General features: G+C 46.6%; 1 protein-coding gene and 1 long non-coding RNA gene across 3 annotated transcripts in view; one reads left to right on the forward strand and one right to left on the reverse strand.

Annotated features, from left to right (window-relative positions):
• LOC118396067 (E3 ubiquitin-protein ligase HERC2-like) overlaps positions 1 to 23,811 on the forward strand; it is a 270,532-nt gene that overhangs the window by 117,792 nt on the left and 128,929 nt on the right. The window contains 10 exon segments of the mRNA XM_052525726.1: positions 860 to 1,002; positions 3,457 to 3,721; positions 4,929 to 5,086; positions 9,124 to 9,222; positions 11,654 to 11,822; positions 12,608 to 12,733; positions 12,985 to 13,093; positions 17,455 to 17,594; positions 19,748 to 19,938; positions 20,899 to 20,995. Of these exon segments, the coding sequence (XP_052381686.1) occupies positions 860 to 1,002; positions 3,457 to 3,721; positions 4,929 to 5,086; positions 9,124 to 9,222; positions 11,654 to 11,822; positions 12,608 to 12,733; positions 12,985 to 13,093; positions 17,455 to 17,594; positions 19,748 to 19,938; positions 20,899 to 20,995 (1,497 nt within the window).
• On the reverse strand, positions 8,197 to 8,502 carry LOC127908779 (uncharacterized). 2 transcript variants are annotated; one of them, XR_008068395.1, is made up of 3 exons: positions 8,462 to 8,502; positions 8,307 to 8,368; positions 8,197 to 8,244 (listed from the first exon to the last, which is right to left on the reverse strand). It is a non-coding gene; the product is annotated as an uncharacterized LOC127908779 (long non-coding RNA). The 2 variants fall into 2 exon arrangements; XR_008068394.1 differs by lacking the exon at positions 8,462 to 8,502 and adding an exon at positions 8,400 to 8,440.

Below are 23,811 nucleotides of genomic sequence, written 5' to 3' on the forward strand. Positions count from 1 at the left end.
TGATTCCAGATCTAGTCAGATCTCCCACCCAACTCCAGTGGTAAGCACTGATTCCAGGTCAGATCTAGTACCTCCCACCCAACCCAGTGGTAAGCACTGATTCCAGGTCAGATCTAGTACTAGATCTCCCACCCAACACTGATTCCAGTGGTACTAGATCACTCTGGTGGTAAGCACTGATTCCAGGTCAGATCTAGTACTAGATCTCCCACCCAACCCCAGGTGGTAAGATCTCCCACCCAACTCCAGTGGTAAGCACTGATTCCAGGTCAGATCTAGTACTAGATCTCCCACCCAACCCCAGTGGTAAGCACTGATTCCAGGTCAGATCTAGTACTAGATCTCCCACCCAACCCCAGTGGTAAGCACTGATTCCGGGTCAGATCTAGTACTAGATCTCCCACCCAAACCCAGTGGTAAGCACTGATTCCAGGTCAGATCTAGTACTAGATCTCCCACCCAACTCTGGTGGTAAGCACTGATTCCAGGTCAGATCTAGTACTAGATCTCCCACCCAACTCCGGTGGTAAGCACTGATTCCAGGTCAGATCTAGTACTAGATCTCCCACCCAACCCCAGTGGTAAGCACTGATTCCAGGTCAGATCTAACCCTAGCAGGGCAAGTCTGGTCCTCTTGTGGGTGGATATAATGACAACTCGGAGAAAGTGTCTATTGAATGGTTGACATTGTAGATATTTATTGGGTGACCTGAGGGCCCCCTCCCTGTCCTTATCCTCCCCCCTCTCCTTATCCTCCTCCCTGTCCTTACAGTGGAGCCTACTGCTGTGTCTCTAGACGTGGGTGACCTGTCCCCCGAGGGTCCCCTGCCTCCCCTTATGCTCCTCCCTCTCCTTACAGAGGAGCCTACTGCTGTGTCTCCAGACGTGGGTGACCTGTCCCCTGAGGGTCCCCTGCCTCCCCTTATCCTCCTCCAGCAGCTCCTTTCTGCAGCCACACAGCCCTCACCTATCAAGGCCATCTTCAACAGGCAGGAACTGGAGGTAAGCACAGGCACACACACACCTGCGTTTCCGTAAGCCAGTAATTTCCTGTTTTTTTTGCAAAATACAATAAATTAAAAGTTAAAAGTGGAACGGGGACTAATGGCTTGGTACTGGGGGCTAATGGCTTGGTACCGGGGACTAATGGCTTGGTACTGGGGGCTAATGGCTTGGTACCGGGGGCTAATGGCTTGGTACTGGGGGCTAATGGCTTGGTACCGGGGGCTAATGGCTTGGTACCGGGGCTAATGGCTTGGTACCGGGGGCTAATGGCTTGGTACTGGGGGCTAATGGCTTGGTACCGGGGGCTAATGGCTTGGTACCGGGGGCTAATGGCTTGGTACCGGGGGCTAATGGCTTGGTACTGGGGGCTAATGGCTTGGTACCGGGGGCTAATGGCTTGGTACCGGGGGCTAATGGCTTGGTACCGGGGGCTAATGGCTTGGTACCGGGGCTAATGGCTTGGTACCGGGGCTAATGGCTTGGTACCGGGGCTTGGCTTGGTACCGGGGCTAATGGCTTGGTACCGGGGGCTAATGGCTTGGTACCGGGGGCTAATGGCTTGGTACCGGGGGCTAATGGCTGTGTCATCTAAATGACCATTAAGGGACTTGGGAATACACTGTCATGGCTCAAGAAGAAAAATATTTAGTAAGAAACAACTTTGTCATCGTCATCATGTTGTCAAATGTATTAGACAGATGGCAATGGTGTCATTAGCCAGCAAAGTTAGTCCAAAATAGCTATCAATGCTAACATTGGCTAGCTAAAATCTGGTGGTCTCCCCTCCATCTTAGCTAGCTAGCTAATGTTATATTGCCTCTAAAGTCAATCTGGAGACATCAAATGGTTTTCAGACTAATTATGTCAGTACTGATGTTGTTTCTGTCCCTCTAGACTACAGTGTGTCAGTACTGATGTTGTTTCTGTCCCTCTAGACTACAGTGTGTCAGTACTGATGTTGTTTCTGTCCCTCTAGACTGCAGTGTGTCAGTACTGATGTTGTTTCTGTCCCTCTAGACTGCAGTGTGTCAGTACTGATGTTGTTTCTGTCCCTCTAGACTGCAGTGTGTCAGTACTGATGTTGTTTCTGTCCCTCTAGACTACAGTGTGTCAGTACTGATGTTGTTTCTGTCCCTCTAGACTGCAGTGTGTCAGTACTGATGTTGTTTCTGTCCCTCTAGACTGCAGTGTGTCAGTACTGATGTTGTTTCTGTCCCTCTAGACTAGTGTGTCAGTACTGATGTTGTTTCTGTCCCTCTAGACTACAGTGTGTCAGTACTGATGTTGTTTCTGTCCCTCTAGACTACAGTGTGTCAGTACTGATGCTGTTTCTATCCCTCTAGACTGCAGTGTGTCAGTACTGATGTTGTTTCTGTCCCTCTAGACTGCAGTGTGTCAGTACTGATGTTGTTTCTGTCCCTCTAGACTGCAGTGTGTCAGTACTGATGTTGTTTCTGTCCCTCTAGACTACAGTGTGTCAGTACTGATGTTGTTTCTATCCCTCTAGACTGCAGTGTGTCAGTACTGATGTTGTTTCTGTCCCTCTAGACTGCAGTGTGTCAGTACTGATGTTGTTTCTGTCCCTCTAGACTACAGTGTGTCAGTACTGATGTTGTTTCTGTCCCTCTAGACTACAGTGTGTCAGTACTGATGTTGTTTCTGTCCCTCTAGACTGCAGTGTGTCAGTACTGATGTTGTTTCTGTCCCTCTAGACTGCAGTGTGTCAGTACTGATGTTGTTTCTGTCCCTCTAGACTAGTGTGTCAGTACTGATGTTGTTTCTGTCCCTCTAGACTACAGTGTGTCAGTACTGATGTTGTTTCTGTCCCTCTAGACTAGTGTGTCAGTACTGATGTTGTTTCTGTCCCTCTAGACTACAGTGTGTCAGTACTGATGTTGTTTCTGTCCCTCTAGACTACAGTGTGTCAGTACTGATGTTGTTTCTGTCCCTCTAGACTAGTGTGTCAGTACTGATGTTGTTTCTGTCCCTCTAGACTAGTGTGTCAGTACTGATGTTGTTTCTGTCCCTCTAGACTACAGTGTGTCAGTACTGATGTTGTTTCTGTCCCTCTAGACTGCAGTGTGTCAGTACTGATGTTGTTTCTGTCCCTCTAGACTGCAGTGTGTCAGTACTGATGTTGTTTCTGTCCCTCTAGACTGCAGTGTGTCAGTACTGATGTTGTTTCTGTCCCTCTAGACTACAGTGTGTCAGTACTGATATTGTTTCTATCCCTCTAGACTGCAGTGTGTCAGTACTGATGTTGTTTCTGTCCCTCTAGACTACAGTGTGTCAGTACTGATGTTGTTTCTGTCCCTCTAGACTACAGTGTGTCAGTACTGATGCTGTTTCTATCCCTCTAGACTGCAGTGTGTCAGTACTGATGCTGTTTCTATCCCTCTAGACTGCAGCCCTAGCAGTGTGTCAGTACTGATGTTGTTTCTATCCCTCTAGACTGCAGCCCTAGCAGTGTGTCAGTACCTGGCCGTGGAGTCCACCCATCCCTCCTCCCCCCTGTTTGAGAGCAGTAGCTCCAGTGAGGCCACTACCCCTGTCACCGTGCAGCACGTCAAGGTCCCTAAACAGAAGAAGCAGAAGGCCTCTCCTGTTCCCCCGCTGCCCATTGTACTACAGCTGATGGAAATGGGTTTCCATAGGAACAATATCGAGTTTTCCCTCAAGTCTCTGTCTGGGACCGGCAGCGCCTCTGGTGTACCAGGTACTGTTTAACATATGTAGCGGTGTGTGATGGTGTGTGTACAGTGAGCTCCAACAGTATTGTGATGGTGGGTATACAGTGAGCTCCAACAGTATTGTGATGGTGTGTATACAGTGAGCTCCAACAGTATTGTGATGGTGTGTATACAGTGAGCTCCAACAGTATTGTGATGGTGTGTATACAGTGAGCTCCAACAGTATTGTGATGGTGTGTGATGGTGTGTATACAGTGAGCTCCAACAGTATTGTGATGGTGTGTGTACAGTGAGCTCCAACAGTATTGTGATGGTGTGTATACAGTGAGCTCCAACAGTATTGTGATGGTGTGTATACAGTGAGCTCCAACAGTATTGTGATGGTGTGTGTACAGTGAGCTCCAACAGTATTGTGATGGTGTGTATACAGTGAGCTCCAACAGTATTGTGATGGTGTGTATACAGTGAGCTCCAACAGTATTGTGATGGTGTGTATACAGTGAGCTCCAACAGTATTGTGATGGTGTGTGTACAGTGAGCTCCAACAGTATTGTGATGGTGTGTATACAGTGAGCTCCAACAGTATTGTGATGGTGTGTGTACAGTGAGCTCCAACAGTATTGTGATGGTGTGTAATGGTGTGTATACAGTGAGCTCCAACAGTATTGTGATGGTGTGTATACAGTGAGCTCCAACAGTATTGTGATGGTGTGTATACAGTGAGCTCCAACAGTATTGTGATGGTGTGTGATGGTGTGTATACAGTGAGCTCCAACAGTATTGTGATGGTGTGTAATGGTGTGTATACAGTGAGCTCCAACAGTATTGTGATGGTGTGTATACAGTGAGCTCCAACAGTATTGTGATGGTGTGTATACAGTGAGCTCCAACAGTATTGTGATGGTGTGTATACAGTGAGCTCCAACAGTATTGTGATGGTGTGTATACAGTGAGCTCCAACAGTATTGTGATGGTGTGTATACAGTGAGCTCCAACAGTATTGTGATGGTGTGTATACAGTGAGCTCCAACAGTATTGTGATGGTGTGTATACAGTTAATGTTGTGTGTGTATTAATGTGTGTGTCTGTGTGTTAATATGTTGTGTGTGTGTGTGTGTGTGTGTGTATTAATGTGTGTGTCTGTGTTAATGTGTTGTGTGTTAATGTGTTGTGTGTTAATGTGTGTGTCTGTGTTAATATGTTGTGTGTGTATTAATGTGTGTTGTCCTGTAGGTGTGGAGTCTTTAGTGGCCTGGTTGCTGGACCATCCTGATGTCCAGGTGACAGAGCTGTCTGATGTTGACACGGTGTCTGATGACTACTCTGAGGAGGAGCTGGAGGAGGAGCCGGAGGAGGAGCTGGAGGAGCAGGCTCCCACAGCCTTCCCAGTGGTATGTTTACCTGTCACCAGGCTCCAGACCCAGCTAATACACCCCTAACTGGTCACAGACCCAGCTAATACACCCCTACCTGGTCACAGACCCAGCTAATACACCCCTAACTGGTCACAGACCCAGCTAATACACCCCTACCTGGTCACAGTGTGCTAATACACCCCTACCTGGTCACAGACCCAGCTAATACACCCCTACCTGGTCACAGACCCAGCTAATACACCCCTACCTGGTCACAGATCCAGCTATTTTACATTTAAGTCATTTAGCAGACGCTCTTATCCAGAGTATTGTGATGGTGCATTCACCTTACACATGAGTGGAACAGTCACTTTACAATAGTGCATCTAAATCTTAAAAGGGGGGTGAGAAGGATTAGCTTATCCAATCAGGTATTCCTGAGGTGGGGTTTCAGTGTCTCCAAGGTGGTGATTGACTCCACTGTATTGTGATGGTGTTTATTCCACAGTGAGGGCCAGAGCCAACAGTTTTGACTGGGCTGGTGGGAACTGTACTTCCTCAGTGGTAGCTCCAACAGAGGTGGATGAACAGTGCCCTTGTTTGGGTGTGGGCCTGATACCTGGAGTGAGCTCCAACAGTATTGTGATGGTCTTGTATACAGTGAGCTCCTGGAACCAGTGGAGAGTGATGGTGTGTGACGTACAGTGAACACCAACAGTATTGTGATGGTGTGTATACAGTGAGCCCAGCCAACAGTATTGCAGTAATCCAACAGTATTGAGATGACAAGTGCCTGGATTATACAGTGAGCTCCTGTGTGACAGTATTGTGATGGTGTGTGAACCTACAGGAGCTCCAACTTGATGTTATTGTGAACGACAGGGTGTGTAGGATCACAGTGAGCGCCAACAGTATTGTGATGGTGTGTCATGGACAGTGAGCTCCAAAGAGCAGTATTGCTGATGGTGATCCGTCATCCACACTGAGCTCCAACAGTAGAGATGGTGTGGTCATCAGAGGGGGCTCCAAAGATATTGTGATGGTGTAGCAATGATAGGAGAGACATGTGAGGTTATGACAGAGCCAAGTGATTGTGATGGTGAATGTAGAGGGCAGTGAGCCCTGGGGGACACCAGTATTGAGAGCGATGGTGAGGAGACAGTGAGCTCCCAACAGTACCTGGTGAGGTGTGTATCAGGTAGAGCTCAACAGTATTGTGATGGTGTGTATACAGATGCCCAACTCGGAGAGGGTGGAGAGGAGGATCTGATGGTTCACAGTATCGAAGGCAGTATTGTCTAGAAGGATGAGAGCAGAGGAGAGAGAGTTAGCTTTGATGGGGAGCGCCTGTGATACAGAGAAGAGCAGTCTCAGTTGAATGACTGTCTTGTAACCTGACTGATTTGGATCCAGAAGGTCATTCTGAGAGAGATAGCGGGAGAGCTGGCCAAGGACGTATTCAAGAGTTTTGGAGAGAAAAGAAAGAAGGGATACTGTCTGTAGTTGTGACATGGAGGGATCGAGTGTAGGTTTTTTCAGAAGGGTGCAACTCTCGCTCTCTTGAAGACGGAAGGGACGTAGCCAGTGGTCAGGGATGAGTTGATGAGCGAGGTGAGGTAAGGGAGAAGGTCTCCGGAAATGGTCTGGAGAAGAGAGGAGGGGATAGGGTCAAGTGGGCAGGTTGTTGGGCGGCCGGCCGTCACAAGACGCTCCAGATTTCATCTGGAGAGAGAGGGGAGAAAGAGGTCAGAGCACAGGGTAGGGCAGTGTGAGCAGAATGCGGTGTCATTTGACTTAGCAAACGAGGATCGGATGTCGTTAACCTTCTTTTCAAAATGGTTGACGTTGTCATCTGCAGAGAGAGGGAGGAGGGGGGAGGGGGAGGGTGATTCAGGAGGGAGTGAAGGTGGCAAAGAGCTTCCTAGGGTTAGAGGCAGAAGCTTGGAATTTAGAGTGGTAGAAAGTGGCTTTAGCAGCAGAGACAGAAGAGGAAAATGTAGAGAGGAGGGAGCGAAAGGATGCCAGGTCCGCAGGGAGGCGTGTGTTTCCTCCATTTCCGCTGGAGTCTGCCCGTGGCCTGTTCTGTGAGCTAATGAGTCATCGAGCCACGGAGCGGGAGGGGCCTGGACCGAGCCGGCCTGGAGGATAGGGGGCATAGAGAGTCAAAGGATGCAGAAAGTGAGGAGAGGAGGGTTGAGGAGGCAGAATCAGGAGATAGGTTGGAGAAGGTTTGAGCAGAGGGAAGAGATGATAGGATGGAAGAGGAGAGAGTAGCTGGGAGAGAGAGCGAAGGTTGGGACGGCGCGATACCATCCGAGTAGGGGCAGTGTGGGAAGTGTTGGATGAGAGCGAGAGGGAAAAGGATACAAGGTAGTGGTCGGAGACTTGGAGGGGAGTTGTAATGAGGTTAGTGGAAGAACAGCATCTAGTAAAGATGAGGTCGAGCGTGTTGCCTGCCTTGTGAGTAGGGGGAAGGTGAGAGGGTGAGGTCAAAAGAGGAGAGGAGTGGAAAGAAGGAGGCAGAGAGGAATGAGTCAAATGTAGACGTGGGGAGGTTAAAGTCGCCCAGAACTGTGAGAGGTGAGCCGTCCTCAGGAAAGGAGCTTATCAAGGCATCAAGCTCATTGATGAACTCTCCGAGGAACCTGGAGGGCGATAAATGATAAGGATGTTAAGCTTGAAGGGGCTGGTAACTGTGACAGCATGGAATTCAAAGGAGGCTATAGACAGATGGGTAAGGGGAGAAAGAGAGAATGACCACTTGGGAGAGATGAGGATCCCGGTGCCACCACCCCGCTGACCAGAAGCTAATACACCCCTACCTGGTCACAGACCCAGCTAATACACCCCTACCTGGCCACAGACCCAGATAATACACCCCTACCTGGCCACAGACCCAGCTAATACACCCCTACCTGGTCACAGACCCAGATAATACACCCCTACCTGGTCACAGACCCAGATAATACACCCCTACCTGGTCACAGACCCAGATAATACACCCCTACCTGGTCACAGACCCAGATAATACACCCCTACCTGGTCACAGACCCAGATAATACACCCCTACCTGGTCACAGACCCAGCTAATACACCCCTACCTGGTCACAGACCCAGCTAATACACCCCTACCTGGTCACAGACCCAGCTAATACACCCCTACCTGGTCACAGACCCAGATAATACACCCCTACCTGGTCACAGACCCAGCTAATACACCCCTACCTGGTCACAGACCCAGCTAATACACCCCTACCTGGTCACAGACCCAGATAATACACCCCTACCTGGTCACAGACCCAGATAATACACCCCTACCTGGTCACAGACCCAGCTAATACACCCCTACCTGGTCACAGACCCAGATAATACACCCCTACCTGGTCACAGACCCAGCTAATACACCCCTACCTGGTCACAGACCCAGATAATACACCCCTACCTGGTCACAGACCCAGCTAATACACCCATAGATCTCTGCAGCCATTACTGCTGAACCAATGATACTGGGAATCACCCATAGATCTCTGCAGCCATTACTGCTGAACCAATGATACTGGGAATCACCCATAGATCTCTGCAGCCATTACTGCTGAACCAATGATACTGGGAATCACCCATAGATCTCTGCAGCCATTACTGCTGAACCAATGATACTGGGAATCACCCATAGATCTCTGCAGCCATTACTGCTGAACCAATGATACTGGGAATCACCCATAGATCTCTGCAGCCATTACTGCTGAACCAATGATACTGGGAATCACCCATAGATCTCTGCAGCCATTACTGCTGAACCAATGATACTGGGAATCACCCATAGATCTCTGCAGCCATTACTGCTGAACCAATGATACTGGGAATCACCCATAGATCTCTGCAGCCTTTACTGCTGAACCAATGATACTGGGAATCACCCATAGATCTCTGCAGCCATTACTGCTGAACCAATGATACTGGGAATCACCCGTGGTTCTTTTATCATGTGCAGCTACTATAATGTTGGAACTCAACCTGGAGCTTTCACGTTAGATGAATTCATTGATGCATTTTACATCTCTGTGTGTCCTCAGCCTCCTGGTGCAGTGGTGACGGAGACTCAGACCTTTAAGAACCAATCAGATTTCCAGAGCAACGATGACTATGCTGTTTATATCAGAGAGAACATTCAGGTGAGACTGCTGTTTACATCAGAGAGAACATTCAGGTAAGACTGCCGCCTGGCCAAACTGAGCAATCAGGGGAGAAGGGCCTTGGCCAGGGAGGTGACCAAGAACCCGATGGTCACTCTGACAGAGCTTCAGAGTTCCTCTGTGGAGATGGGAGAACCTTCCAGAAGGACAACTATCTCTGCAGAACTCTACCAATCAGGCCTTTATGGTAGAGTGGCCAGATGGAAGCCACTCCTCAGTAAAAGGTACATGACAACCCACCTGGATTTTGCCAAAAGGCACCTAAAGTACTCTTAGACCATGAGAAAAAATATTCTCTGGTCTGATGAAACTAAGATTGAACTCTTTGGCAAGAATGCCAAGCGGTGAAGCATGGTGGTGGCAGCATCATGCTGTAGGAATGTTTTTTGGCAGCAGGGACTGGGAGACTAGTCAGGATCAAGGGAAAGGTGAATGGAGCAAAGTACAGAGAGATCATTGATGAAAACCTGCTCCAGACCACTTAGGACCTGACACTGGGGCGAAGGTTCACCTTCCAACAGGACACCGACCCTAAGCACACAGCCAAGACAATGCAGGAGTGGCTTTGGAACAAGTCTCTGAATGTCCTTGAATGGCCCAGCCAGAGTCCGGACTTGAACCAGATCAAACATCTCTTGATAGACCTGAAAATAGCTGTGCAGCGACACTCCCCATCCAACCTGACAGAGCTTGAGAGGATCTGCAGAGAAGAATGGGAGAAACTCCTCAAATACAGGTGTGCCGAGTTTGTAGCATCATACCCAAGAAGACTTGAGACTGCAATTGCTGCAAGTGGTCCTTCAACAAAGTACTGATTAAAGGGTCGAATTACTTGTGCAAACGTGATATTTATTTTATTTTAAATTTTAATGATGAAAAACATTTCAATCCGTTTTAGAAGAAGGCGTTAACGTACCAAAATGTGGAAAAGGTCGAGGGGTCAGAGTGCTTTCCGAAACCAAAATGTGGAAAAGGTCGAGGGGTCAGAGTGCTTTCCGAAACCAAAATGTGGAAAAGGTCGAGGGGTCAGAGTGCTTTCCGAAACCAAAATGTGGAAAAGGTCGAGGGGTCAGAGTGCTTTCCGAAACCAAAATGTGGAAAAGGTCGAGGGGTCAGAGTGCTTTCCGAAACCAAAATGTGGAAAAGGTCGAGGGGTCAGAGTGCTTTCCGAAACCAAAATGTGGAAAAGCTGGGGGTCAGAGTGCTGTCCTGTGGAAAAGGTCAGGGGTCAGCTGTCCTGTCAAAAGGTCATCACTGTCCTGTCAAAAGCATCACTGTCCTGTCAAAAGCATCACTGTCCTGTCAGCATCACTGTCCTATAGGTTCTCCACTAAAGGACCTGTCAGCATCACTGTCCTGTCAGCATCACTGTCCTGTCAGCATCACTGTCCTGTCAGGATCACTGTCCTGTCAGCATCACTGTCCTATAGGTTCTCCACTAAAGGATCTGTCAGCATCACTGTTCTATAGGTTCTCCACTAAAGGACCTGTCAGCATCACTGTCCTATAGGTTCTCCACTAAAGGACCTGTCAGCATCACTGTTCTATAGGTTCTCCACTAAAGGATCTGTCAGCATCACTGTTCTATAGGTTCTCCACTAAAGGACCTGTCAGCATCACTGTCCTATAGGTTCTCCACTAAAGGTCCAATAGGTTCTCCACTAAAGGCCTAGGTCCAATAGATTCTCCACTAAAGGCCAAGGTCCAATAGGTTCTCCACTAAAGGCCTAGGTCCAATAGGTTCTCCACTAAAGGCCTAGGTCCAATAGGTTCTCCACTAAAGGCCTAGGTCCAATAGGTTCTCCACTAAAGGCCTAGGTCCTATGTAATAGCAGATGGGTCTCATAGACACCAATGTAATAGCAGATGGGTCTCATAGACACCAATGTAATAGCAGATGGGTCTCATAGACACCAATGTAATAGCAGATGGATCTGGTCTACTGAACTGGCTGTCTCATAGACACCAATGTTATAGCAGATGGGTCTGGTCTACTGAACTGGCTGTCTCATAGACACCAATGTAATAGCAGATGTAGTCTACTTAGTTCATTGACTTTCATTGAGCCAGAGAAAAACAGACAACCAGTGAGTGGAGTGTCATGCCTCCTCTTCTGTCTCTTGCGTATGAGGAAGTATATTTAACTTCTGACCTCTAACCCCGGTCTCTGTATGTAGGTTGGGCATGACGTTGAAGTGCTGTAGAACGTATGAGGAAGTGTTTAACCTCTGACCCCTATGTACTGTAGGTGGGCATGATGGTGAAGTGCTGTAGAAAGTATGAGGAAGTGTATTTAATGTCTGACCTCTAACCTCTGATCTCTGTGTGTAGGTGGGCATGATGGTGAAGTGCTGTAGAACGTATGAGGAAGTGTATTTAATGTCTGACCTCTAACCCCTATGTACTGTAGGTGGGCATGATGGTGAAGTGCTGTAGAACGTATGAGGAAGTGTACGAGGGAGACGTGGGGAAGGTAATTAAACTGGACAGAGATGGACTCCATGACCTGAATGTCCAGTGTGACTGGCAGCAGAAAGGCGGGACCTACTGGGTCCGCTATATACACACTCAACTACTAGGTAAGATGGATGCTTTAAAGCTGTTCATATTAATGTGTAACCTGTTTTCTGATTCGCCAGGAGCATGTTGATATTAATGTGACTGGATCTCCTGTAACCTGTTTTCTGATTCGCCAGGAGCATGTTGATATTAATGTGACTGGATCTCCTGTAACCTGTTTTCTGATTCGCCAGGAGCATGTTGATATTAATGTGACTGGATCTCCTGTAACCTGTTTTCTGATTCGCCAGGAGCATGTTGATATTAATGTGACTGGATCTCCTGTAACCTGTTTTCTGATTCGCCAGGAGCATGTTGATATTAATGTGACTGGATCTCCTGTAACCTGTTTTCTGATTCGCCAGGAGCATGTTGATATTAATGTGACTGGATCTCCTGTAACCTGTTTTCTGATTCGCCAGGAGCATGTTGATATTAATGTGACTGGATCTCCTGTAACCTGTTTTCTGATTCGCCAGGAGCATGTTGATATTAATGTGACTGGATCTCCTGTAACCTGTTTTCTGATTCGTCAGGAGCATGTTGATATTAATGTGACTGGATCTCCTGTAACCTGTTTTCTGATTCGCCAGGAGCATGTTCATATTAATGTGACTGGATCTCCTGTAACCTGTTTTCTGATTCGTCAGGAGCATGTTGATATTAATGTGACTGGATCTCCTGTAACCTGTTTTCTGATTCGCCGGGAGCATGTTGATATTAATGTGACTGGATCTCCTGTAACCTGTTTCCTGATTCGCAAGGAGCATGTTGATATTAATGTGACTGGATCTCCTTGCTCCAGGCTTCCCACCACAGACCTCTCCATCCCACATTAAGATCGGGGACAAAGTGAGGGTGAAGTCTACTGTTACGACGCCGAAGTACAAATGGGGCTCTGTCACTCACAGGAGTGTAGGAGTGGTCAAGGGTGAGTCACTCGTTTGCTATTTATTTTGGTCATTTTGTTTTCTACCTGTATTTAAGGCCCTAACACCTCGTGGCCTGTGCCACTGGCGTCTCTGTAAGATGGTTATTTTAAAGGAGAAATGTCGCCCTCCGTTATCTACCTGGCCTGTGCCACTGGCGTCTTTAAGATGGTTATTTTAAAGGAGAAATGTCGCCCTCCGTTATCTACCTGCTTAAATGATGGTTATAAGTCAACTATGGTCCTGTGTTCAGCTTTCAGTGCCAATGGGAAGGATGTGATTCTGGACTTCACTCAGCAGTCTCACTGGACCGGGCTGCTGTCTGAGATGGAGCTGGTACCCAGTGTTCACCCGGGAGTCCGGTACGGATACAATTACTTAATAATGTTTTATTTGACCTTTATATATTTTACCAGGAACGTCCATTAAGAAAACGATGGCCTCAATACTGTTCACAATGACATGACCCAAGTTATCAATGGACCCAATCAATCAATGTTTTCATCAATGGACCCAATCAATCAATGGATGTTTTAACCCCTTATACGGTCTCTAGTGGTCACCTCTGATCTCTGTGTCTAACTCTGTTCCTGTAGCTGTGATGGTCACCTCTGATCTCTGTGTCTAACTCTGTTCCTGTAGCTGTGATGGTCACCTCTGATCTCTGTGTCTAACTCTGTTCCTGTAGCTGTGATGGTCACCTCTGATCTCTGTGTCTAACTCTGTTCCTGTAGCTGTAATGGTCACCTCTGATCTCTGTGTCTAACTCTGTTCCTGTAGCTGTGATGGTCACCTCTGATCTCTGTGTCTAACTCTGTTCCTGTAGCTGTGATGGTCACCTCTGATCTCTGTGTCTAACTCTGTTCCTGTAGCTGTGATGGTCACCTCTGATCTCTGTGTCTAACTCTGTTCCTGTAGCTGTAATGGTCACCTCTGATCTCTGTGTCTAACTCTGTTCCTGTAGCTGTGATGGTCACCTCTGATCTCTGTGTCTAACTCTGTTCCTGTAGCTGTGATGGTCACCTCTGATCTCTGTGTCTAACTCTGTTCCTGTAGCTGTGATGGTCACCTCTGATCTCTGTGTCTAACTCTGTTCCTGTAGCTGTGATGGTCACCTCTGATCTCTGTGTCTAACTCTGTTCCTGTAGCTGTGATGGTCACCTCTGATCTCTGTGTCTAACTCTGTTCCTGTAGCTGTGATGGTCACCCCTGATCTCTGTGTCTAACTCTGTTCCTGTAGCTGTGATGGTCACCTCTGATCTCTGTGTCTAACTCTGTTCCTGTAGCTGTGATGGTCACCTCTGATCTCTGTGTCTAACTCTGTTCCTGTAGCTGTGATGGTCACCTCTGATCTCTGTGTCTAACTCTGTTCCTGTAGCTGTGATGGTCACCTCTGATCTCTGTGTCTAACTCTGTTCCTGTAGCTGTGATGGTCACCCCTGATCTCTGTGTCTAACTCTGTTCCTGTAGCTGTGATGGTCACCTCTGATGTCTGTGTCTAACTCTGTTCCTGTAGCTGTGATGGTCACCTCTGATCTCTGTGTCTAACTCTGTTCCTGTAGCTGTGATGGTCACCTCTGATCTCTGTGTCTAACTCTGTTCCTGTAGCTGTGATGGTCACCTCTGATCTCTGTGTCTAACTCTGTTCCTGTAGCTGTGATGGTCACCTCTGATCTCTGTGTCTAACTCTGTTCCTGTAGCTGTGATGGTCACCTCTGATCTCTGTGTCTAACTCTGTTCCTGTAGCTGTGATGGTCACCTCTGATCTCTGTGTCTAACTCTGTTCCTGTAGCTGTGATGGTCACCTCTGATCTCTGTGTCTAACTCTGTTCCTGTAGCTGTGATGGTCACCCCTGATCTCTGTGTCTAACTCTGTTCCTGTAGCTGTGATGGTCACCTCTGATCTCTGTGTCTAACTCTGTTCCTGTAGCTGTGATGGTCACCTCTGATCTCTGTGTCTAACTCTGTTCCTGTAGCTGTGATGGTCACCTCTGATCTCTGTGTCTAACTCTGTTCCTGTAGCTGTGAATGGTCACCTCTGAGCTCTCTGTGTCTAACTCTGTTCCTGTAGCTGTGATGGTCACCTCTGATGTCTGTGTCTAACTCTGTTCCTGTAGCTGTGATGGTCACCTCTGATCTCTGTGTCTAACTCTGTTCCTGTAGCTGTGATGGTCACCTCTGATCTCTATGTCTAACTCTGTTCCTGTAGCTGTGATGGTCACCTCTGATCTCTGTGTCTAACTCTGTTCCTGTAGCTGTGATGGTCACCTCTGATCTCTGTGTCTAACTCTGTTCCTGTAGCTGTGATGGTCACCTCTGATCTCTGTGTCTAACTCTGTTCCTGTAGCTGTGATGGTCACCTCTGATCTCTGTGTCTAACTCTGTTCCTGTAGCTGTGATGGTCACCTCTGATCTCTGTGTCTAACTCTGTTCCTGTAGCTGTGATGGTCACCTCTGATCTCTGTGTCTAACTCTGTTCCTGTAGCTGTAATGGTCACCTCTGATCTCTGTGTCTAACTCTGTTCCTGTAGCTGTGATGGTCACCTCTGATCTCTGTGTCTAACTCTGTTCCTGTAGCTGTGATGGTCACCCCTGATCTCTGTGTCTAACTCTGTTCCTGTAGCTGTGATGGTCACCTCTGATGTCTGTGTCTAACTCTGTTCATGTAGCTGTGATGGTCACCTCTGATCTCTGTGTCTAACTCTGTTCCTGTAGCTGTGATGGTCACCTCTGATCTCTATGTCTAACTCTGTTCCTGTAGCTGTGATGGTCACCTCTGATCTCTGTGTCTAACTCTGTTCCTGTAGCTGTGATGGTCACCTCTGATCTCTGTGTCTAACTCTGTTCCTGTAGCTGTGATGGTCACCTCTGATCTCTGTGTCTAACTCTGTTCCTGTAGCTGTGATGGTCACCTCTGATCTCTGTGTCTAACTCTGTTCCTGTAGCTGTGATGGTCACCTCTGATCTCTGTGTCTAACTCTGTTCCTGTAGCTGTGATGGTCACCTCTGATCTCTGTGTCTAACTCTGTTCCTGTAGCTGTTATGGTCACCTCTGATCTCTGTGTCTAACTCTGTTCCTGTAGCTGTAATGGTCACCTCTGATCTCTGTGTCTAACTCTGTTCCTGTAGCTGTGATGGTCACCTCTGTGTCTAACTCTGTTCCTGTAGCTGTGATGGTCACCTCTGATCTCTGTGTCTAACTCTGTTCCTGTAGCTGTGATGGTCACCTCTGTGTCTAACTCTGTTCCTGTAGCTGTGATGGTCACCTCTGATCTCTGTGTCTAACTCTGTTCCTGTAGCTGTGATGGTCACCTCTGATCTCTGTGTCTAACTCTGTTCCTGTAGCTGTGATGGTCACCTCTGATCTCTGTGTCTAACTCTGTTCCTGTAGCTGTGATGGTCACCTCTGATCTCTATGTCTAACTCTGTTCCTGTAGCTGTGATGGTCACCTCTGATCTCTGTGTCTAACTCTGTTCATGTAGCTGTGATGGTCACCTCTGATCTCTGTGTCTAACTCTGTTCCTGTAGCTGTGATGGTCACCCCTGATCTCTGTGTCTAACTCTGTTCCTGTAGCTGTGATGGTCACCTCTGATCTCTGTGTCTAACTCTGTTCCTGTAGCTGTGATGGTCACCTCTGATCTCTGTGTCTAACTCTGTTCCTGTAGCTGTGATGGTCACCCCTGATCTCTGTGTCTAACTCTGTTCCTGTAGCTGTGATGGTCACCTCTGATCTCTGTGTCTAACTCTGTTCCTGTAGCTGTGATGGTCACCTCTGATCTCTGTGTCTAACTCTGTTCCTGTAGCTGTGATGGTCACCCCTGATCTCTGTGTCTAACTCTGTTCCTGTAGCTGTGATGGTCACCTCTGATCTCTGTGTCTAACTCTGTTCCTGTAGCTGTGATGGTCACCCCTGATCTCTGTGTCTAACTCTGTTCCTGTAGCTGTGATGGTCACCTCTGACCTCTGTGTCTAACTCTGTTCCTGTAGCTGTGATGGTCACCTCTGATCTCTGTGTCTAACTCTGTTCCTGTAGCTGTGATGCACCCCTGATCTCTGTGTCTAACTCTGTTCCTGTAGCTGTGATGGTCACCTCTGACCTCTGTGTCTAACTCTGTTCCTGTAGCTGTGATGGTCACCCCAGATCTCTGTGTCTAACTCTGTTCCTGTAGCTGTGATGGTCACCTCTGATCTCTGTGTCTAACTCTGTTCCTGTAGCTGTGATGGTCACCTCTGATCTCTGTGTCTAACTCTGTTCCTGTAGCTGTGATGGTCACCTCTGATCTCTGTGTCTAACTCTGTTCCTGTAGCTGTGATGGTCACCTCTGACCTCTGTGTCTAACTCTGTTCCTGTAGCTGTGATGGTCACCTCTGATCTCTGTGTCTAACTCTGTTCCTGTAGCTGTGATGGTCACCTCTGACCTCTGTGTCTAACTCTGTTCCTGTAGCGGTGATGGTCACCTCTGATCTCTGTATCTAACTCTGTTCCTGTAGCTGTGATGGTCACCCCTGACCTCTGTGTCTAACTCTGTTCCTGTAGCTGTGATGGTCACCTCTGACCTCTGTGTCTAACTCTGTTCCTGTAGCTGTGATGGTCACCTTTGATCTCTGTGTCTAACTCTGTTCCTGTAGCTGTGATGGTCACCTCTGATCTCTGTGTCTAACTCTGTTCCTGTAGCTGTGATGGTCACCTCTGACCTCTGTGTCTAACTCTGTTCCTGTAGCTGTGATGGCTGTCAGATGTTCCCTATCAACGGCCCCAGGTTCAAATGTAGACACTGTGACGACTTTGACTTCTGTGAGAGGTGCTTTAAAACACGCCAACACAACACCAGGCACTCTTTTGTACGAGTCAACGAACCAGGTGAGTTCCACACTTCTGTTATTCATTGAGATCTGAATCGGATGTGAATTTATTTTTCCATTTCCAACTACTTCTCACTTAAAACATCGTTTTTGTGTTTTATACTTTATTGTGCAGTTTCCTGTTCTCCTCCAGGCCAGTAGTGTTAATCTGTCTGTTCTCCTCCAGACCAGTAGTGTTAATCTGTCTGTTCTCCTCCAGGCCAGTAGTGTTAATCTGTCTGTTCTCCTCCAGACCAGTAGTGTTAATCTGTCTGTTCTCCTCCAGGCCAGTAGTGTTAATCTGTCTGTTCTCCTCCAGACCAGTAGTGTTAATCTGTCTGTTCTCCTCCAGGCCAGTAGTGTTAATCTGTCTGTTCTCCTCCAGGCCAGTAGTGTTAATCTGTCTGTTCTCCTCCAGACCAGTAGTGTTAATCTGTCTGTTCTCCTCCAGACCAGTAGTGTTAATCTGTCTGTTCTCCTCCAGACCAGTAGTGTTAAACTGTCTGTTCTCCTCCAGACCAGTAGTGTTAATCTGTCTGTTCTCCTCCAGACCAGTAGTGTTAATCTGTCTGTTCTCCTCCAGACCAGTAGTGTTAATCTGTCTGTTCTCCTCCAGACCAGTAGTGTTAATCTGTCTGTTCTCCTCCAGACCAGTAGTGTTAATCTGTCTGTTCTCCTCCAGACCAGTAGTGTTAATCTGTCTGTTCTCCTCCAGACCAGTAGTGTTAATCTGTCTGTTCTCCTCCAGGCCAGTAGTGTTAATCTGTCTGTTCTCCTCCAGGCCAGTAGTGTTAATCTGTCTGTTCTCCTCCAGGCCAGTAGTGTTAATCTGTCTGTTCTCCTCCAGACCAGTAGTGTTAATCTGTCTGTTCTCCTCCAGGCCAGTAGTGTTAATCTGTCTGTTCTCCTCCAGACCAGTAGTGTTAATCTGTCTGTTCTCCTCCAGACCAGTAGTGTTAAACTGTCTGTTCTCCTCCAGACCAGTAGTGTTAATCTGTCTGTTCTCCTCCAGACCAGTAGTGTTAATCTGTCTGTTCTCCTCCAGACCAGTAGTGTTAATCTGTCTGTTCTCCTCCAGGCCAGTAGTGTTAATCTGTCTGTTCTCCTCCAGGCCAGGCCAGTAGTGTTAAACTGTCTGTTCTCCTCCAGACCAGTAGTGTTAATCTGTCTGTTCTCCTCCAGACCAGTAGTGTTAATCTGTCTGTTCTCCTCCAGACCAGTAGTGTTAATCTGTCTGTTCTCCTCCAGGCCAGTAGTGTTAAACTGTCTGTTCTCCTCCAGACCAGTAGTGTTAATCTGTCTGTTCTCCTCCAGACCAGTAGTGTTAATCTGTCTGTTCTCCTCCAGACCAGTAGTGTTAATCTGTCTGTTCTCCTCCAGACCAGTAGTGTTAATCTGTCTGTTCTCCTCCAGGCCAGTAGTGTTAATCTGTCTGTTCTCCTCCAGACCAGTAGTGTTAATCTGTCTGTTCTCCTCCAGGCCAGTAGTGTTAATCTGTCTGTTCTCCTCCAGACCAGTAGTGTTAATCTGTCTGTTCTCCTCCAGGCCAGTAGTGTTAAACTGTCTGTTCTCCTCCAGACCAGTAGTGTTAATCTGTCTGTTCTCCTCCAGACCAGTAGTGTTAATCTGTCTGTTCTCCTCCAGACCAGTAGTGTTAATCTGTCTGTTCTCCTCCAGACCAGTAGTGTTAATCTGTCTGTTCTCCTCCAGGCCAGTAGTGTTAATCTGTCTGTTCTCCTCCAGGCCAGTAGTGTTAATCTGTCTGTTCTCCTCCAGACCAGTAGTGTTAATCTGTCTGTTCTCCTCCAGACCAGTAGTGTTAATCTGTCTGTTCTCCTCCAGACCAGTAGTGTTAATCTGTCTGTTCTCCTCCAGACCAGTAGTGTTAATCTGTCTGTTCTCCTCCAGGCCAGTAGTGTTAAACTGTCTGTTCTCCTCCAGACCAGTAGTGTTAATCTGTCTGTTCTCCTCCAGACCAGTAGTGTTAATCTGTCTGTTCTCCTCCAGACCAGTAGTGTTAATCTGTCTGTTCTCCTCCAGACCAGTAGTGTTAATCTGTCTGTTCTCCTCCAGGCCAGTAGTGTTAATCTGTCTGTTCTCCTCCAGACCAGTAGTGTTAATCTGTCTGTTCTCCTCCAGACCAGTAGTGTTAATCTGTCTGTTCTCCTCCAGGCCAGTCTCCAGCGTTCTGTGGGCGCTCAGGGAAGCAGTTGAAGCGTCACCACGGCAACCAGAGGGGCATGCTGGTAGATGAGTGGTCCAGAGCCGTCAAAAGCCTCAACGTGTCGTCGTCTGTCAACCAGGCGTCACGCCTCATCGACTGCAGTGAGCTCTGCTGGCAGTCCTCTGGGTCACAGGGAAAGGTGAGGCGTTGGGACCGTATTCAAACACATTCACACACTCAAGCCAAACACCTGACACCGTGCTTCTGTTTTCCTATGTATTTTATAGTACTGCCTTGCAGGTAGATGCAGGGTGTGTTGGCGGAGGCGCGGGGTGTGTTGGCGGAGGCGGGGTGTGTTGGCGGAGGCGGGGTGTGTTGATGTTCATGTCTCTCTTTGGTTGTTTTACTGACTGTCTCTCTCTCTCTCTCTCTCTCTGTCTCTGTCTCTGTCTCTGTCTCTGGACTCTGTCTCTCTCTCTAGTCTCTGATCTAATGCTCTCTCTCTCTCTGACTCTGGACTCTGTCTCTATAGCCTCTCTGTCTGTCTGTCTGTCTCTCTGTCTCTGTCTACCTCTCTCTGATGGACTCTGTCTCTCTGTCTCTGTCTACCTCTCTCTAGTCTCTCTGTGGACATAATGCTTTATAACCTCTCTGATCTGTCTCTCATAATGCTCTCTACTGTCTAATGCTGTCTGTCTCTCTGTCTCTGCTCTATAACCTCTCTGATGGACATGTCTCTATAGCTCTCTGTCTGATGTCTAATGCTTTATAACCTCTGTCTGATGTCTCATAATGCTCTACCTCTAGACTGTCTCTGTCTACCTCTAGACTCTGTCTCTGTCTATAACCTACCTCTGTCTCTGTCTATAACCTCTGTCTCTGTCTAATGCTGTCTCTGTCTACTCTGTCTCTGTCTACCTCTGTCTCTCTGTCTCTCTGTCTCTCTGTCTACATAATGTCTCTCTGTCTCTCTGTCTGATGTCTACCTGTCTCTCTGTCATAATGCTTTCTAACTGTCTACCTGTCTAATGCTGTCTATGTCTACCTGATGGACTACCTCTGTCTACCTCTGTCTACCTCATAATGCTTTATAGCCTCTAGACTGATCTGTCTCTTTATAATCTCCCTAATGTCTCTCTGATGGCATAATGCTTTATAGCCTCTGGAGCTGTTACCTGATGTCCTGGTCCACAGGCTGAAGATGACGGTGGACCCTGACAGACATAAGCTATATGCCTCTCTGGTGGTGGTCTCAGGTACACACACACACACTGACACATACATAGCATGGACACATAGCACTACACATGGACATAATGCTTTATAGCACACACATAACCTCTAGACTGACACCTCTACACTGATGGACATAATGCTTTATAGCCTGGGACATAATGCTTTATAACCTCTACACCACATAGCCACTGACACCACACATACATGGACTTGCTTTATAGCACTAGACTGATGGACATAATGCTTTATAACCTCTAGACTGACACACATAACCTCTACCACACCCTACACACCACACACCATACACCTACACACCATAATGCTTTATAGCCTCTAGACTGATGGACATAATGCATAGCACATAATGCATAGCCTCTAGACTGATGGACATAATGCTTTATAGCCTCTAGACTGATGGACATAATGCTTTATAGCCTCTAGACTGATGGACATAATGCTTTATAACCTCTACACTGATGGACATAATGCATTATAGCCTCTAGACTGATGGACATAATGCTTTATAGACCATAATGCTTTATAACACTGATGGACATAACATAATGCTTTATAGCCTCTAGACTGATGGACATAATGCTTTATAGCAGACTGATGGACATAATGCTTTATACCTCTAGACTGACACACATAGACTGAATAATGCTTTATAGCCTCTAGACTGATAATAATGCTTTATAGCCTCTAGACTGATGGACATAATGCTTTATAACCTCTAGACTGATGGACATAATGCTTTATAGCCTCTAGACTGAAGGACATAATGCTTTATCCTAGACTGATGGACATAATGCTTTATAGCCTCTAGACTGATGGACATAATGCTTTATAGCCTCTAGACTGATGGACATAATGCTTTATAGCCTCTAGACTGATGGACATAATGCTTTATAGCCTCTAGACTGATGGACATAATGCTTTATAGCCTCTAGACTGATGGACATAATGCTTTATAGCCTCTAGACTGATGGACATAATGCTTTATAATGCCCTCTAGACTGATGGACATAATGCTTTATAGCCTCTAGACTGATGGACATGATGGACATAATGCTTTATAGCCTCTAGACTGCTTTATGGACATAATGCTTTATAGCCTCTAGACTGATGGACATAAAGCTTTATAGCCTCTAGACTGATGGACATAATGCTTTATAGCCTCTAGACTGATGGACATAATGCTTTATAGCCTCTAGACTGATGGACATAATGCTTTATAGCCTCTAGACTGATGGACATAATGCTTTATAGCCTCTAGACTGATGGACATAATGCTTTATAGCCTCTAGACTGATGGACATAATGCTTTATAGCCTCTAGACTGATGGACATAATGCTTTATAGCCTCTAGACTGATGGACATAATGCTTTATAACCTCTAGACTGATGGACATAATGCTTTATAACCTCTAGACTGATGGACATAATGCTTTATAGCCTCTAGACTGATGGACATAATGCTTTATAGCCTCTAGACTGATGGACATAATGCTTTATAACCTCTAGACTGATGGACATAATGCTTTATAGCCTCTAGACTGATGGACATAATGCTTTATAGCCTCTAGACTGATGGACATAATGCTTTATAGCCTCTAGACTGATGGACATAATGCTTTATAACCTCTAGACTGATGGACATAATGCTTTATAACCTCTAGACTGATGGACATAATGCTTTATAACCTCTAGACTGATGGACATAATGCTTTATAACCTCTAGACTGATGGACATAATGCTTTATAACCTCTAGACTGATGGACATAATGCTTTATAACCTCTAGACTGATGGACATAATGCTTTATAACCTCTAGACTGATGGACATAATGCTTTATAACCTCTAGACTGATGGACATAATGCTTTATAACCTCTAGACTGATGGACATAATGCTTTATAACCTCTAGACTGATGGACATAATGCTTTATAACCTCTAGACTGATGGACATAATGCTTTATAATGCCCTCTAGACTGATGGACATAATGCTTTATAGCCTCTAGACTGATGGACATAATGCTTTATAACCTCTGATGGACATAATGCTGACTGATGGACATAATGCTTTATAACCTCTAGACTGATGGACATAATGCTTTATAACCTCTAGACTGATGGACATAATGCATAATGCTTTATAGCCTCTAGACTGATGGACACAATGCTTTATAGCCTCTAGACTGATGGACATAATGCTTTATAGCCTCTAGACTGATGGACATAATGCTTTATAGCCTCTAGACTGATGGACATAATGCTTTATAACCTCTAGACTGATGGACATAATGCTTTATAGCCTCTAGACTGATGGACATAATGCTTTATAGCCTCTAGACTGATGGACATAATGCTTTATAACCTCTAGACTGATGGACATAATGCTTTATAGCCTCTAGACTGATGGACATAATGCTTTATAGCCTCTAGACTGATGGACATAATGCTTTATAACCTCTAGACTGATGGACATAATGCTTTATAACCTCTAGACTGATGGACATAATGCTTTATAACCTCTAGACTGATGGACATAATGCTTTATAGCCTCTAGACTGATGGACATAATGCTTTATAGCCTCTAGACTGATGGACATAATGCTTTATAGCCTCTAGACTGATGGACATAATGCTTTATAACCTCTAGACTGATGGACATAATGCTTTATAGCCTCTAGACTGATGGACATAATGCTTTATAGCCTCTAGACTGATGGACATAATGCTTTATAACCTCTAGACTGATGGACATAATGCTTTATAGCCTCTAGACTGATGGACATAATGCTTTATAGCCTCTATACTGATGGACATAATGT

The sequence above is a fragment of the Oncorhynchus keta genome, chromosome 1 (genome assembly GCF_023373465.1).
Source record: "Oncorhynchus keta strain PuntledgeMale-10-30-2019 chromosome 1, Oket_V2, whole genome shotgun sequence".
Lineage (NCBI taxonomy): Eukaryota > Metazoa > Chordata > Actinopteri > Salmoniformes > Salmonidae > Oncorhynchus > Oncorhynchus keta.